This window comes from Papaver somniferum, chromosome 11, assembly GCF_003573695.1.
Source record: "Papaver somniferum cultivar HN1 chromosome 11, ASM357369v1, whole genome shotgun sequence".
In the NCBI taxonomy this organism is placed as follows: domain Eukaryota; kingdom Viridiplantae; phylum Streptophyta; class Magnoliopsida; order Ranunculales; family Papaveraceae; genus Papaver; species Papaver somniferum.
This window is the reverse complement of record NC_039368.1, coordinates 63,781,176-63,797,380: the sequence shown is the minus strand read 5'-3', so window position 1 is coordinate 63,797,380 and position 16,205 is coordinate 63,781,176. Positions and strand designations below refer to the sequence as shown.

Sequence of the window (16,205 nt, the reverse complement as noted above, 5' to 3'; positions counted from 1 at the left end):
TAGATTCCTTGAAAAGAAAGACCAACGTGGCTTGGGAATTGTATCTCTAAACTCATCTTAACATAGCGCAGATTGAGAAGCTAGTCTGGAGAATCATTGAATATCAGAATTGCAAATGGGGTGTTATTATGAAAGCAAAGTATTTTAGAGACAAGTCCTTCTGTGAAGCTACAACAAACTCGGGAAGCTCTTCAACTTGGAAAGCAATTATTGACTGCAAAGAAGATATGAAAGACAACTGCATCTCGAACATTGGAAAAGGAGACATAATTCATGTAACAAAAAAACCTTGGCTCAACAACCACCCTAATAGCAGGCCTGGATTGAAAGAAAATTCTTCGTTGGGAGATATATGCAAGGTTTCTGACCTTATTCTACATGATCCCACTAGGTGGAGCGAAGACAATATAACTTAACTCTGCTACTTAGATCCTTAACACATATTTACCAGATGACGAAGACCAAATGCTCTGTAAACCTCATCCAAATGATACATTTTTATGCAGATCTTTCATAAAAGCTCTCAAAGACAATGAACCTAGCTCATCTAGCACTCACAATGATACTTTCCTTGGAAAAGCTTTTGGAATATAAAAGATTTAGCACCAAAAATTCTCATGTTTACTTGGAGGGTAGTGCAGGAAGGTCTAGATATTTTCAAGAACCTTAGGAAACATATTACATGTATAAATCAAGAGTGCAGGTTGTGCAGTGCAGCCATTGAAGATATAAAACACATTTTCTTTCATTGCCTAGTGGTTGCGAACACTTTTTTCGGATCTCTTGGCTGCAGAACTGAAATATATGGGGACGTGAGCTGCAAACAAATTATTACTGAATGGATTCCCGAAAAAGGTAATTATGAAGTCATTAAAATGGGTAGTTGTGTGATGTGGGCTCTCTGGAATAACATAAATGATAAAGTTTTTAACTGCAGAATTCGTCCAATCCATGGCATCATCAAGGAAGCCGTTTTCTGGTTCAACTACTCTGCACCAGTTCTTTTGGAAGAAGAAATACAAACCCATTCTATTGACCCGAGGAAAGTGGCAGCTGTATGGAACCACCTGGAGATCAATTTGGTCAAGTTGAATGTGGATACAGTTTTCAATAACTTTTAGTCAGGTTAGGTACTAGTGGCTAGAGACTGTGGCGCTAAGTTTAAAGGTTGTGGTACTAATTCTCATAAGGTGTTGAGTCCCATTAAAGCTGAAATGGTTATCTCACTGACTACTGACTTTGCTGTTGTCAACAGGATACAAAGAGTTATAATAGAGAGTGATGGTGAGAAGTTGGTCAAGATGCCGATTGAGGAAAATATTTACATTCCCTGAAAATTACGTAAGTTAATATTCCAAATTAGAGCCAATGCAAGAAAGAATTTCTAAGGTCAAGTTCGTCTACAACAAAAGAGACGGGAATGTCACTGTCCATATTCCAACCAAGTATGTTCAAAGTCACGGTTACAATATGTGGTTCTCCTCCAAACCCCACTCTCGTATTTCGGCAACGACATTGTTGTTACTTATAGTTTTGTTCTTTGTTGTTTTTCTTAAAAAGAAAAGAAAAAAAGAAAAAAGAACTGGGGCTCATTTCACTTATCAAGGGTATTTCCGTTATTTGGTGGAGCCAGCCCACCTTGAAAAAACCTTAGATCTCGTCTCCTACTTTCCTTTCGCGCCAAAAAAATCCCTAATCTTAAACCCTAGTTAATTCGCAGTGAGATTTTAAGAGCTCGCAACATTTCTATACAAGGTTGGAGCTTAGATGTATCATCGATCAGATAAAGAAATCTCATTTGTAAGTTCTTCTTCTTATCTTTTTGTTCTTTGCTGTTGCAAATAAATTTCTCTTCTCTTATTTTTGTTCGAAAACCCCCTAAATAATTCATCTATAATGCTTCTTTTAACAGTTTTGCGAAACATAACATGATAGATCGTGAGTTGTAACCTTCAATAATTATTATTTCTTTTCTTAATTTTGAATATTTTTGCTTACTATAATAATCTTAGATGCAATGCATTTCGATTAGGCGTGTCTCGTTCATAATATTTGTTCGTTTGTTAGCGCTGACTGTACATCTAATGTTTGGGATTTAGACAATTAATCTTGTACGCACATTTCCCTTTAACAGTTGGAACTTGTAGATTTTTGTGCGATGAGACGTCAGACAGATCCGGAGTAGTTTAGTAAGGTGGATAAAACCAGAAGAGTTCTGTCTGGTATTTTAGTACAAGATGAAACCAATATTTTCTACTAACCAGTAGTTTAGTACTTTAGAAAGGTTTTGAAAGAGTTCTGTCTATACAACCAGAAGCTGAAATTTCGTTTAGTCCAAAGGCTAGAGCTGGCAATGCAAAATGGAGAATAAGAAAGGTGGGGTGATCGCAACCCTTGCAACCAAGTCAAGAATGTTTAGTAATAGGACCCGATATCTCATCAGAGGTAATAAGATTGATAAGAAGAAAAATCAAGAGCAAAATGATGTTGATATGAATAAAGATACAATTGAGCTCTCTATTGCAGCATCAGAAGCACTGGTCATATCCGAAATAGTAAAGGGGGACTCTGCTTCATTTCCTTTTGCCTCTGTAGTTGATATTGCGCTTCGTGTGAAGCAAGCAAGGAATAGTGTTTGCTCAGATGGGTTAGACAGCATTTCTGATTTCGTTGCCACGGAGGTCAGTGAAAGTGAAACTGATTTGTTATCTGACTTGGATGAAGATGATATGGCAGACGCTTTTGATGATGTAGGGTTGTCTGCTGCACAACTTGATACTATGTGCTGCTCCAGTTCAGTTAAAAAGAATGAATGCAGCTCAGTGCAAAACATTTATCTTGTACTTGAGACACCGCATGTGGAAAATCAATATGGATGTGATGGTGAAACTCAGAATGTTGATGATAAGCCTCAACTGTTTGATTGTAATGATATTTGCAGTGAAAATAAGTTTGAAGATGCTTTAGCGATGGGTTCAAATTTGTCGAAGTGTTCTCCTGGTTATGCACCACAACATATGCTTTGGACTGATCCATGTTTAGATCTGAATACTCATTTTCATCAGTTAATCCACAAAAATCGAAGTACTTTGGAAGAACCCGAGGTTAGGAAATATGTTTATTTTACTATTTACCTCTCTTGTTGGGGATTACTGGCTATATTTTCTTAATTGAGTGAGCTCCATTAATTTCCATTTCCTTTACTCTCCAAGGATGTTGCAGCTATCGTGGATGTGGACATGAATACTATTAAAGCCGTACCAAAGTATTTCATTGGGGAGACTAGTTTTTTCTCGGAATCTGCAGATGTGATTCAAGATGAAAACTCAGTTGCAATGCCAGGATTTCTGTCTCAAATGGCGTCCTTGCCAAGCGTTGCCTATGATGGTTTTTGTGGCACAAGCCCCACAACCAATAGCGAGAGGATAGAAGTTTCCCAAAATATCTGCTCAAGTAATTCTTTGGCAGATCCTCTTTGTTCCATTGTGCCATGCAGTATTTCTTATACTAATACCGGTGTCACCACTACCAATCAGAAAATTACGGAAAATGGAGCTGGAGAGAACTGGTATACCCAATTAGGGTGGGAGAGGTCACTTCAAAGTACCAGAGGGTTACACTGCAGATTACCCCATGGGGAAGATGTGTTTCTCAATACTAATGGTGAAGGTTCTATGGTTACATGTCACAGACGGTTGAGCTCTCTGAAGAATTATAGCACTCTGGGGCTTTCTCTTGCTGCCAACTCGGAGGAAATTGCTGATTGCTTCAAACCATCACATATAAAGGATTCGACCAAAATTTTATTCACAGAGGCCTCTGCTTGTGAATACTATGACAAGGATCACGATGGGCCAGCTATTGCAGAGCCAACTTTCTTATGCCTGGAGTCTAAAGGTCAGAAATTTTCAAATAACACCGAAGTTGTGAATGTAGAAAGTACTGCAAGAGCAGAACTGATGGAATTCAAAATTTTGAATGGTTGTGAAAACCTTGGCCGGGAGAAGAAGAAAGTTCGATTTTCAGAAGCTGAAATCATTTTTGGGGAGAGCAAATCTGCACACGAAATGCGTAAGTATAGCAGGCCACTTATGATTTAGACTTCTAGCCTTTGTTTAAATTGATTAGAACAGCTAGGATTTCTTGTTCAACTTTTTGGCAGGAGTTCGAAGTTTCTCAGTTACTTATTCCGTGTATATGTTTAGGCTCAAGAATAACCAGGACTCGCAAAAGATCAAAAGGTTCTGGTCTCCTATCAGACATAAGATGCGAAGAAGTAGATACTTATCTGAGTTCATGGAAAATCAAGGATAGGACAAAAATGATTTTTCAGGGATTAGAATTCTTGCTGACAGGTTTTACAAGTCAGAGACAAACAAAACTTGGTCAGCTGATTAGTAAACATGGAGGTTTTGTTCTATCTGAAGTTCCTTCACCTTCAAGAAAACACCGGCCACTTCCTATTGTGATCAGTTCGAGAAAGGTTGGTGTATGTAAAGACTGACTAAAACAATATATGGGTCTGTGATGCTTAGGTTGTTATCAGGTAGCAAGTAGCAATGGTTTATAAACTGGAGCTTCTTAATTACGTCAAGCATAGTACATAGTAAAGCTATAATTGACCCTTCCAGAAGCTAAAATTGATGATGTACAGCAGCTTGAGTATTCTTCGTAAACATATGTTCTCTTGTATTTTTTTGGTGCAGTCACGAACAACTAAATTCTTGTATGGTTGTGCGATCAATGCCTTTTTGCTCAAAGTTAACTGGCGCACTGATTCAGTGGCGTCAGGTTCAGTATTACCACCACAAAAGTAAGTTTGATACTCTACTTTTATTGCATGTTATTATTTGTGTTAGTGCTGGAGACTTTGCTCCATGATTAAAGTGGATTATCATATAAGGCAGCAGTAAAGTTGTCCAAACTTTAGAACTTCATTATTATTTTCTTAAACTCCTTCCTCCAGATTGATCATTTCCCTTGGCAGATACATGATTTTTTCCAATCAATACGGGTCTAAGTTCGCTAGCATAGGATGGCCAGTCTGTTGCAATAATAAGGCCGGGATTTTTGACGGGGTAGGAATAATGCTCCACGGCAGACCCGGATTTTGTAACAAATTTGCTAAGGTTGTTAAGGTAAGCTCTATCTTTTTGATACTTCTTCTCATGCATTTTGAAGGAAGCAGAAGTAGCTGTTCACAATTTATGTTTCATGTTAAAAGCGTGATTAAATGTTTCCAGCATGGAGGTGGTCAGTTGTTTAAAACTCTTCAGTGGTTGATCCAAAGCTTAGAGACTGAAAGTATTTCTCTGGGAGCCATTGTTGCTGAAGATGACAGTAGGACGTCACGTCACTTGAGAAAATGTGCCTCTGAACGAAGGCTACAAATGATGGTTAGTGTTCACAGTTTTTGGTTCTTACTTCTGAATTACTATGGTTGGGGATTTAAAAATGAACTTTCTATCACTAGAATACGATTCGAATATCTGTGTTCTTCTAAACAGTTTTTAAGATCCAAAATGTAAAGAATGTGCGTTTTCAAAACCTGAAAACTTAACTTTGAGAACTGATAAGTTACGGTGAATCACTTGAAAGTGGTTTGTGTTGGACCTTTAGCTGGATTGTGCTGTAAGTTTTATATTTAGAATTAGTTTGTCAGGCTTATCCAAGCATATACGTCATGTTATTAGTAAGCATTGGACTCAGATCACCAGTTTAATGCAGCCTAAGACCTTTCATGTTGTGAATTGTGACTATTCCATATCTGTATCTGATGTGATGTCCATCATCACTTATTATTGCAGCCCGTAAGCTGGATAGTGAACAGCTTACATTTGGGACGGCTACTTCCTATCGAGGAGAAGCACCAGTTTTCTTCTCTTCCCAAATTTAGGTCTCCAGAATTATTCTCAGCTATGGAAGAGGGCTAGTCATAATATTTTTCCTCTATGCTACAGTCGATAGGCATGGTTTGAATATTCTCTATTTATCTTTATGTATTTGTTGTTAATAATTATGTTCAGTATGCATTGCTACTATAACAGTAAAATGATAAGAAACTTCAGACCAATAAACATTAAGTAATTCCTCTTTCGCTGCAGAAGTATGGTGACGATTCACAATGCCAGAAGATGTGTTCAATGTTGCAAAGTTGGTGCATTGTTGTTGCTGTTGTGAATAACGCGAAGTACCAGATATTCATTTGGTCTGGTCTTTAAAAACGTCTCTTTTGCTGATATTATGGCCAATTGGCCCGCTGTATATTAAATCCTTCGTCAGACAATAGTATATTTTTTTCTTTACCTGATCAAATAATAAGAAAATCAAAGAGTTCCTTTTTGTTGTTGTGGCTGCGGTCGGTGTTGAACCGTGTACCTAAAAAATAGATCAAGTCTGAATTCTCATTATGATCTTCAAGATCCAAGGACGAGTGTGAGCCTTCTGGCGTTAACCCTTATATGCGTGCCACTTAGATAGATGATTTCACTTGGTTATTTGGAAGTTGCTTTTGCCAAGTTTAGTGTTTGCTGCTAATCCTAAAAAATACTAGTATGTTTGGATGTTGAATAATTTGAGTAATAAAGGTGCCGATTGTTTGTCAGACTGTGTTTGATAAATTTCAGTATACTTGGTTGACATAACGACGACTCTATAAAATACCATGCTTGGTGTTTTTACTTTTTACCGCTGTATTGATTACTGCTCAGATGAATTTAGTTAGAATGACTTGTTTTCCTTTTCAAACGATTGGGAACAAAAGAACCTCTCAGGGTGGAAGGGGAACAGGTATTAGGATGGTAAACTGGAAAAGCTCTACCCAGACTTTAGATGTGGGTAAAAGGCGATCTGCATTGTCCAGTCCACATAAACAAGTCCCTCACATGCCTGCAGAAGTAATACCTCTGACAAGTTGATCATTTCTTCTGGCTAGTTCAGCTAACATACTTCTATTTTAAACACCACATTGCCACCAGTAGGCTTACCACATTTTATAATGGACACATGAACAATAGCAAGAATCAGAAAAATCTATTGAACGGAATATATATGTCAAACTACACTTTATCTTCCAAATATTTTATCTGTACACTATGATTTATGAAATTAGGTGGTGGCTCAGAATATACAATCATTTTCTCCTTCAGTAGTTTCTTGTTTAACAGTCATGGAAATCTATGGATGAAGGTGGCTGTCATTTGCAGTTACAAACATGTTTTGATGTTCTTCCATCAATGACTTCAAAATTCCAAAGGTTTAGTAGGATTCCTGTATGCATGCTTTGTGATGTCCAAGCATTTATCGCTTTAGCCTGAGCAATTGCAATAAGTTCGGCTTCTTAGGTTTAATATGGCCGAGTTTGCCACTACCAGGGCTCTTCAACTGGATGTCTTTGAAGTCCATAACCTTTATCGTTCTTTGCTTCTTGGCTGTACAAACAATGAACAAGGCATCTAAGTACACTATCCAATGAAATCTAATTTAAAACTGAAGGAGTCAAATGAAAGAGAACGGACCATTCTCTGCTTGTTGGTATCCATCGTGAAGCCTTTTCCTGCTAGCTTCAAGTTTCATTTGAACTGAGATTTCATCCACATCCTGGAACCTCAAAGAGCACGGTTTAAGATATTAGTTTTGCTCCACTTTTTTATTTCCAACTCTCAATGCAGGGCTAAATCTATCTTCAGACGTATTAAAAAGTTTGGATAGCTAAATTGTACATGTGATACTTACATTTGTTGGACCACTCAAAGAAAGCTTTTGATGACCTTCAACTGAACTTAAGTTATTACACAGCTTAGTTGCATCACTTGGGGTTATAGTCATCATTCTGGTCTCAGTTTCTTTTCTTGCCACTTTGGGTCCATTCTTCTCGGTTGTGATGACCTTAGCCTGATGAGGTTTTAGTGGCTTGCTATTTGGAGTATTTTTCCTCTGCATTGTAGAAATACAGTTGTGCCGAACCTCATTAGGTCAGATCTGCAATAATAACATCAACCAAGAAAATTATTTTAAGGGAGAGTGTATTCTGCAGGAAACAAACAAACTCGTATAAGTGCAATGCTTTTATAGATCGACTCACTTCCATCACCGGCGGCTTTTTCCTTAGGAGGGGGTGTAGGGTCCTTTCCTTCATCCACAACCGAGGTATTCCCGGAACCTGATGCAATTTTTCCAGCTACATTCGTGAAAATAATGGGGTCTTAGAATAAACCTAAAATAGAAAAATAGAAAGGGAAGCCATACACAACTTGGATAACAATTGAAAATTTTGGTACCAGCAATAGCTTCATCATTAGCACTCATCCACATATCCACCATTAGCTTCCACCCTCTGCAATTCAATGTAAAATAGTTCCAACTATAAGATAATCTCACCAAATTAAGGTATACACCTCTACTATGGTATTCTAGATTCTTGCTTTGCTTAAAATGATGCTCGGCATATCTCAGACACAAAACTACAATAGAGGCTCCCATTAGGGAAGAAAAGTAACCATGTAAACAGTCATGTAATGAAACTAACAACCAGTTATCAATGACATACTCGATGAGAGTTCGGGCAAGGCGAGAGATCTGCTTTGACGAGTGCTTTCGAATGCCATTGACAGCCTTTCCAATCGCAGTTACCTGAAGAGAAAATCAAATCAATGAGAAGTAGCCCGCCAATCTCCTTAGCACCACCAACTCAACACAACCAGGGATGTTGAGTTGTATCAGACATGCTGCCACATGTGGGGTAAGTAGTATTTGACACAACTTAGGCAGCATAAACTCAACATGACATCTAATATAGCAAGTATGATGAAAAGGGAAAAAATTAACAGAGATTCACAAAAGGACACAGTAATAATAACAAAAAATCTTTGTAGTCGAACCTTCAGCGTATCCATAGAAATAATCATCATTTGAAGCCTTCTCATAGCCTCCAACAATTCCTCCTCAGACTGCACAAGAAAATGACGCCAATTGAATTCTGATTCAAATTGAGATACTTGGAAATGGGTTCAAAGAATTTACTAAATTTTGTATAGCATCTTAAAATTGAAAAAAGAATGATACTAAATCATTTTGAAACACACCCAGGAGATCATTTTTGGTTTCTACAAAAGCCCGCGAAATTTGGTTTTAAACTTTTTAGTTTCCCACGGGTCTCATCTTAAGTTTCCAGTTTTGCCCTAATTTCTTTTCTCAGAGCTGGAGTTTCATCGTTTTTGGTCTCTACTACAAGTGTAAGATACTTGAATCCCAGAGCTACAGTACTTCATAAATATTTCTTTTCCAGCATAACGATTTTGAGAACCTCTTTGATCGTCTCTAATCTCAGGTACCCATTTCTTCTCCGATTCTACTCCTTTTTAGTTTTCCTTTACACCTTATAATTGCAATAAAATTAGGTTTTTGTTTCACTTTAGAGGGTTCTGTCGTTTTTATTTCAAGAAACCCCAAGATAATTAGTGTTTTTATTTCAAGAAACCCCAAGATAATTAGTATTTGCAAAATTTGGGGGTAATTGAAGTTTATTAGGTTTTGATCTGTCCTAATTAAAAAAGGAAATTCATGGTATATTAACCATTTTGTCTGATTTTATGCTTCAATAAAATTTTGTCTGATTTTTGGTGTTGTGTTTACAGAGAGGCCTGAACAAGAGACTGGGTTCACAATGAAACCTGAAGAGCTTGAACGGTGGAGGAAATACTTCGCTAGTGCTAAGGGTTCTGACATATTTGATATATTGAACTATGGAATTATTGTGGCTGCTATAGATTGCCCTATGGAGTTCAGAATTCGAAGGGATCAGATTGCTGAAACATTGTATTCATGTGGATCAATGAAAAAATGTTGTTTTCTGTCTGAAGGAGATGCTAATTGCGAGTATAAGTCTGGTTCAATACTACTGTTGCTTGTGTAGAAGAAAATAAGGATGACTTTAGAGTAAAAGGTGAGAGTATTGATCATGAATGTGATGAGATGGAGATGAATAGAAATGACCCTTTTTGCGAGAATCAAACTGTAGAGGAAGTTTTAAAGATCAAACAAGTTCTCTTAGACAGTCAAAATAAGGTATACCTCTTCACTTGCCCTATTGAGCTCACTACTTTATTTCCACATATGGTCTCTTTCATATAGCTAGCCCTATTCTAGCTTCAATAAGGTTTTCCAGATACAACCAGTTTATGTTTAATTTGATCAAAGCCAAGCACTTATTGTTTGTTATGATTTGTGTGAAGAGTTTCCTAAGTAGAGTGTAGATTCCATATATGATGTCCATATCCTCTTATTAGATGAGAAATTTCCTGTTTGGTCCAAAGATCCGACCCGGGAGTAGTGTCTAGTCCAGCGGGATAGAACAATTATCCGCTAGTCCAAAAAGGTTTAAAATCCTAGAAAATTACTAGCCTACCCTCAACATTCATGCGTGGGTTAAAACTGTCTCCTCCCACTTCTTCTTCTCCTGCCTTGAAGAAAAAACCGAATGCAACTCCGTCATCTGAAAAACGATTTCGGAAATCATTAATTACAGAAAAATCATCAGTTCCTGACCTAATCAATTACATAAATCATCAGTTCCTGACCTAATCAATTACATAAATCATCAGTTCCTGACCTAATCAATTACATAATCATCAGTTCCTAACCTAATTTTTATTCATTCAATTAAAGAGAAAAAATGGTTAGAACTATCAAGCGGACAATTACAGAAGAAATTGTAGAAGAAACCCAGGTAAAAAGAAGAAGAAAAAATGTTGATGATTCACCAACACAATCCTCCCCTGCGGCTAAATCTCCGACAACAAGGAGTATGAGTAAAGTTGGTACTCCGTCACGAACAAATGTTCCTCAGGTAGAAGGTAAGCAAAAATCAGAAGAAAGTAAAGCCTAAATTTTGTACTTCATATTGACATGCAATACTTAGAAAACTGTTGTTGAATTTCATATTGACATGCAATACATATCAATATTTAATGCTGATGAAAAACTGTAGATATGTAGTAATGTTCAACTAATATACTACATATGCTCAATAGAATCACTACATCTCTGTATGTAGTGTTTGTTTTACATGTTTTCAATGGAATCACTAAATATTTGTATGTAGTGTCTGGTATACATGTTTTCATATGTTGTATATGTAACTTGAGACAACATATTGACATGCAATGTGTGATTCATATGTTTTTTGTTCAATAGAAACACAACATCTCTGTGAGTCATATGTTTTACATGTTTTTCATCTGTTGTGTATGTAATTTGACACAACATATTGACATGCAGTGTGTGATTCATATGTTTTATATCTGTACTACATATCAATATGTTGTCTTCAATTTGTAGTTATTGATATGTAATGATAGCATCTCAAATTGATATGTGTGCTACATATTATTATCTGCCTGTAATATGTAATGTGTACAAAACTTTTGGTTTTCAAAAACAGCAAAAACCAAAGGAAAGAAAGCAGATGCTGCTCCTGAAGCAAAAAGCAAAAGAAAAACAGCAGCGGCAACTACTAAAGCAAAAGGAAAAACAGCGACAACGGCTGCTACTCCTTCACCAACAGCAAAGGGGGACAAAGCACTTGTCCTGAGAGCTGCTACTCCTTCTCCAAAAGGAAAGGGAAAAGAAAAAAGGGGGAAAGCAAAAGCGCTCCTGAAAGAAGGTTTGTAATGTTAAAACTGAAGATAATTCTTAATAACATATGTTTATGAGTATGTAATGATGCATTGTTGTGCTTGTTTTTGGTATTAAGTGTTTTCTGAAGACTTGGTAGATATTACAACTACATATTGATGATGTAACTACATATTTGATATACCATATTGATATGTACTGTATTAGTTTTTGGTTCTTGTTATTGTGTAGGTGCTAATAAGCGTAAGAAAGGAGATGGAAAATCACGAAGTTTATACCGTGGCGGTTTCAGGGGCTTGTGGGGGCTTGCGAAGACTATTAGGACCACTAAGAAGGCTATTGCGAAGTCCACTGAAAAACCTTGAGTTGAGTGAGTTGCAGCTGAAGATGATTTCTGAAGCATCATTCGGTAACCTGTTCCTAATGTTCTGGTACACAAGATTTGAGTTGGAACATTGGTTGAAGATTGAAGATGCAATGACGAAAATGTTACGCTGTTACGTTAGGGGTCAAGATCCAAACAAGCTTAGATTTGTCTTTAAAAGGCATGGCCAACCGAATGAGCTAGTATCCACACCAGAAGAAATGGCACTTATTTATGGGATGCCGAGAATTCCAAATAGGGAATATCTTGATTATAGGCTTACACAAGTCAATAAAAAAAGTGGATGGCGTGAAACAGAATTTTTCAAAAGGACTTTTCCTACTGATATGAAAGCTGGTGATAAAGTGACTAGGCCAATGATTGTGAAGGCAATCTTGAATATCCTTAAACGAACACCAATTAATCTGAAAAAGAAGAAGTCTGATGAAGAGTCTCTGCAAAGCGTGGGTGATCAATCAAATGAAGATTCTGAAGAAGACAAGGAAGACGAGGAAGATGCCGAAGATCTTGTTAGGCTTATCTGCTTGTATATGTGCACTTCATTATTTTTCGCTACAAGTGATGCAAACGCTTTGACTGAAAAATATATTGGTTTCGTTCTTGATCTTGAGAAGGCTAAGAATATTTCATGGCTTGACCTCATCCATTCTCATTTAGAGAAAGAGCTGAATGAAAACGTGGAATCCGTAGAACGCACAAATGGTTGTGCTATTTATTTGTTGGTAAGAATCTATTTATTTGTTTATTCTACTTCAAAATGTTTTTGTTTTATGTGTTTTCTACATTTTGATAGTATATCTAATACTGCATATCAATATTTTGCAGCCATGGTTTGCGGAGCATACCCATTTGGTGGCGCCCGAGGATATAGTGACAGAACCTGCAGGAATGTATGTGCCAAGAGTGTCTAGGTGGAATCATACAAAGATATGTGCTGAGTTCCTAAAGGATATTGATCTTTCTGAGTATCAGGTAAACTTGCCTTACATATTTTGTCATAATAAAAATATATATTGATAAGTACACGTAGTTCGACATATTGATATGTAATAATTAACATATCAATATGTAGTAGTTATTAGCATATCAATGCTGCTTAGGTACAGTGTAGAAACTTCAATTTCCCATTTCTTTTCTTCATTTCAATTTCATGAATCATGATCAATTAGGGCTTCTACTTTCTTCTCACAAACCCTAGTTCCTTTTCTTCTCTTCTCCATATGTGTTTCCTCATACGACTGATCTTAATCTAGCCATCCAGGTAATCTTCTAAATACAAACAATTAAATTTGCTCTGTTTTGATCATATTATCTGTTTTCATTTTACATTTACTATTCATCTTCATCATACTACATAGAAATGGCTCCTAGAAAAAAGAAAACCAAAACTACATCAAGTTCGCTCTACCTAAATCATGCTTATAAGAAAACCCATGATTTTTTTTACTCAGATAAGAATGTAATCTCTGAGAGATACATAGATTATTAGTTATTAGCATATCAATTTGTGGTGATACATATTGATATGTAGTTATTAGCATATCAATATGTAGTTCTCCCTGTGTATCTAATAGAGAAAGAACTACGACATGTTTTTTTTTTGGTAATATCTAACATGTAGTTGCTTCTTTACATTTATTTGATTTGTACCAGTTCCATGTTGATTTCAAAGATGAGATAACACACGAAGAAAGACAAATCCTTAATCGTATTTCAAGAAGGATTCAACAGGAAGCAAATGATGATGCTTTTTGTTTAGATGAGAATTCCGAATCGGAAGAAGAGAAAGAAGAAGAGGAAGAAGAGAAGGAAGAAGAGAAAGAAGAAGAGGACTCAGTATTGGGGGGAGAAGATTGGAAGATTAAATACGATGATTTGAGGAATACAATATCTTCCAAATGGAGTGAATTCAACACAATGCAGCAAGAGGGCGAACCGGTTGACGCTTCAAAGCTTGAGTTCATGTTGCATGATATTTACCGGAAAGCTTTCCCTTTGCAGAGAGAGGCCAGCCAGGAAGATTATGTTAGCTTGGGATGTACACCTACTCCAAGAAACCCCAATGAAGAGTTGAATGTGGACCAAATAGTTGAGAACGAAATGCAAGGTTCTCCGGAAGATCAAACAGATGCTAATGTCAACATTCCTGAAGTTGGTTTGTCAACACCTAAAGATCAAACTCATGTTAATGCCACCTCTGAGGTTGAATTGTCAACAACTTCAGTATTTCCGGAAACTGACTAAATCACCATTCTATAATGACATGAACGATGAACAAAAGAGTACTCTTTCCACATACATCAATAATGCAAAAAATCTTAGGTGAGTTCTCAATTGACACTTTTATATAGATATGTACTATTAGTTTGTGTATGTACTTTTGATATACATACATATTTGTATAAGAAATACTGAGAAAGACATATCAGTATGTACTGTTACACAAAGAATACTAACCTTTACGTCGTTTATTTTCTAGCTCAATTGCTTGGAGAGTGGGAGAAGGTGGTCTTTGTGTAAGTGGAACTACAGTTGATGACTTGGTGCAGAACGATTTATTAGAACAAGATCTTCTCAACTACGCACAATACAAGCTTAACACCAAATTTCAGAATGAGCAACCGATGCACGAAGTATACAGGAAATACTTGCCTGTGTTGCATCTGGATCCATCCGCTTGGGTAAGTTGTTATCTTACACTGCATATTTACTAACACATATTCAAAAATTAAAAAAGTATGTAGGGGTAGGTATACTACATATCAATATTGCATAAAACAAAATTAGATATAAACTATTTCAAGTACATCCATGTTTTCAGTACAATGTCGAGTTCCCGGATAACCTCAAAGGAGCAGCACATGATTCTGTTTACAAACCAATATTGGCGATGGATGAAAGTATCAAGAAGATTCTTGTACCAATGTGCCACCACAATCTTCATTGGACGCTACTTGAGTATGACTGCGAAAAAATGGTGTTCAACCACTACAATTCTTCTAAGGCTGAATGGGGAGGTATTTGTTATCCACACGCCTGCAAAATGGCAGATTACATGTACGTACCTATCAACGTGTACTTGATGGAGAAGGACAAAGTAACAATGAATGAATGTGAATGTGAAGCACCTCAACAAGGGGGATCGCCAGACTGTCTACTGTTTGTGATGCATTTTATGAAGATGATGTCAAAAAGAAAATATGTGGGAGTGCCTTTGGGAGATGATGAAGAAGTGCAAGCGAAGATTCGTAACAAAAGGGTCCCGTTAGCATGCAAATTGCTGAAAGCATCTCCACCGGAAATCAGTTGGCAGATGACATAAAAATAGTCTTACTTGCTAAAAGTAATCTGACAGTACATATCACTATTTAACTATTTTCTTTTCTTTTTATTCTTGGTTTCATTTCATTTCATGAGTTCAAGAATGTTCAAAAACATATATCTAATATGTAGTGATTTTTAATTTGAATTTGGGTTTAACTTTAATGTAGTGATATTTCAATTGTGTTACTTAAACATGATTTTGTGTTGTTGATACGAGGGGGCGCTGCCCCCTCGACCCCCGTGAAGATGGTGAATCAGCTGGAAAACCAAAAGATGTTCTAAATAATCTTAGTGGAAGATGGTTAAACCACAAACCAGTACATATTTAATTGTTTTCTTGTTACAAACATCTAGTATGGTTACACTACAACCACTACATATCAGTATGTAGTGGTAGATACTAACACTACAATACTGACATGTAATTTCAGTATGTAAATACTTCACTACTGCTGATAGATAATGACATTTTGATAGACTTAAAAACATATTTCATTATTCGAAAATAACTACAATAACTACATTTTGATAGACTTATAATGTTTCAAAAACCAAAAGATGTTCTAAGAAACAACAAAAACAGTATTTTCAGTACACTTGTAATGTATGTACTGTAAATGAAATACTTATTAACCAAATTCAGTTGGTACTGACAAAATCAAAAAGAAAAACGGTAGAATAGAACAAGGGCTAGAGGAAAGAATTGTGGAAAAGGAATCTGGCAACATCATCGATATAACATTCTGCTGCACGTTCAAGCCTGTGATAAAAGAAAAAGAGAAATCAGAACACTACTTGCTTAAAAGTACATTGTATTGTATCAAACTTACTTAATTAAGACATTAATATGTATCTGACTGAA

The 16,205-nt window shown here is 36.5% G+C and overlaps 2 protein-coding genes across 5 annotated transcripts; one reads left to right on the top strand and one right to left on the bottom strand.

Moving 5' to 3' along the window:
- Positions 1-1,540: 1,540 nt before the first annotated feature.
- Positions 1,541-6,587, top strand: LOC113320888. 4 transcript variants are annotated; one of them, XM_026568787.1, is made up of 9 exons: positions 1,541-1,800; positions 2,135-3,104; positions 3,213-4,071; positions 4,206-4,483; positions 4,707-4,813; positions 4,988-5,129; positions 5,244-5,396; positions 5,808-5,972; positions 6,105-6,237. In XM_026568787.1, exons 2-8 carry the CDS (start codon positions 2,361-2,363, stop codon positions 5,931-5,933), a joined length of 2,409 nt encoding a protein of 802 aa, XP_026424572.1. In that variant the 5' UTR covers positions 1,541-1,800; positions 2,135-2,360; the 3' UTR covers positions 5,934-5,972; positions 6,105-6,237. The 4 variants fall into 4 exon arrangements, with proteins under 4 accessions (XP_026424572.1, XP_026424571.1, XP_026424569.1 ...); XM_026568784.1 differs by having other exon boundaries at positions 1,543-1,800; positions 4,988-5,138; XM_026568785.1 differs by having other exon boundaries at positions 1,543-1,800; positions 4,988-5,138; positions 5,808-5,967; positions 6,105-6,227.
- A 530-nt stretch (positions 6,588-7,117) lies between these two features.
- On the bottom strand, positions 7,118-8,604 carry LOC113321588. Its single transcript, XM_026569471.1, has 6 exons — positions 8,549-8,604; positions 8,280-8,335; positions 8,084-8,179; positions 7,735-7,980; positions 7,518-7,599; positions 7,118-7,430 (listed from the first exon to the last, which is right to left on the bottom strand). Exons 4-6 carry the CDS (start codon positions 7,939-7,941, stop codon positions 7,300-7,302), a joined length of 420 nt encoding a protein of 139 aa, XP_026425256.1. The 5' UTR covers positions 7,942-7,980; positions 8,084-8,179; positions 8,280-8,335; positions 8,549-8,604; the 3' UTR covers positions 7,118-7,299.
- Between the last annotated feature and the right edge of the window lie 7,601 nt (positions 8,605-16,205).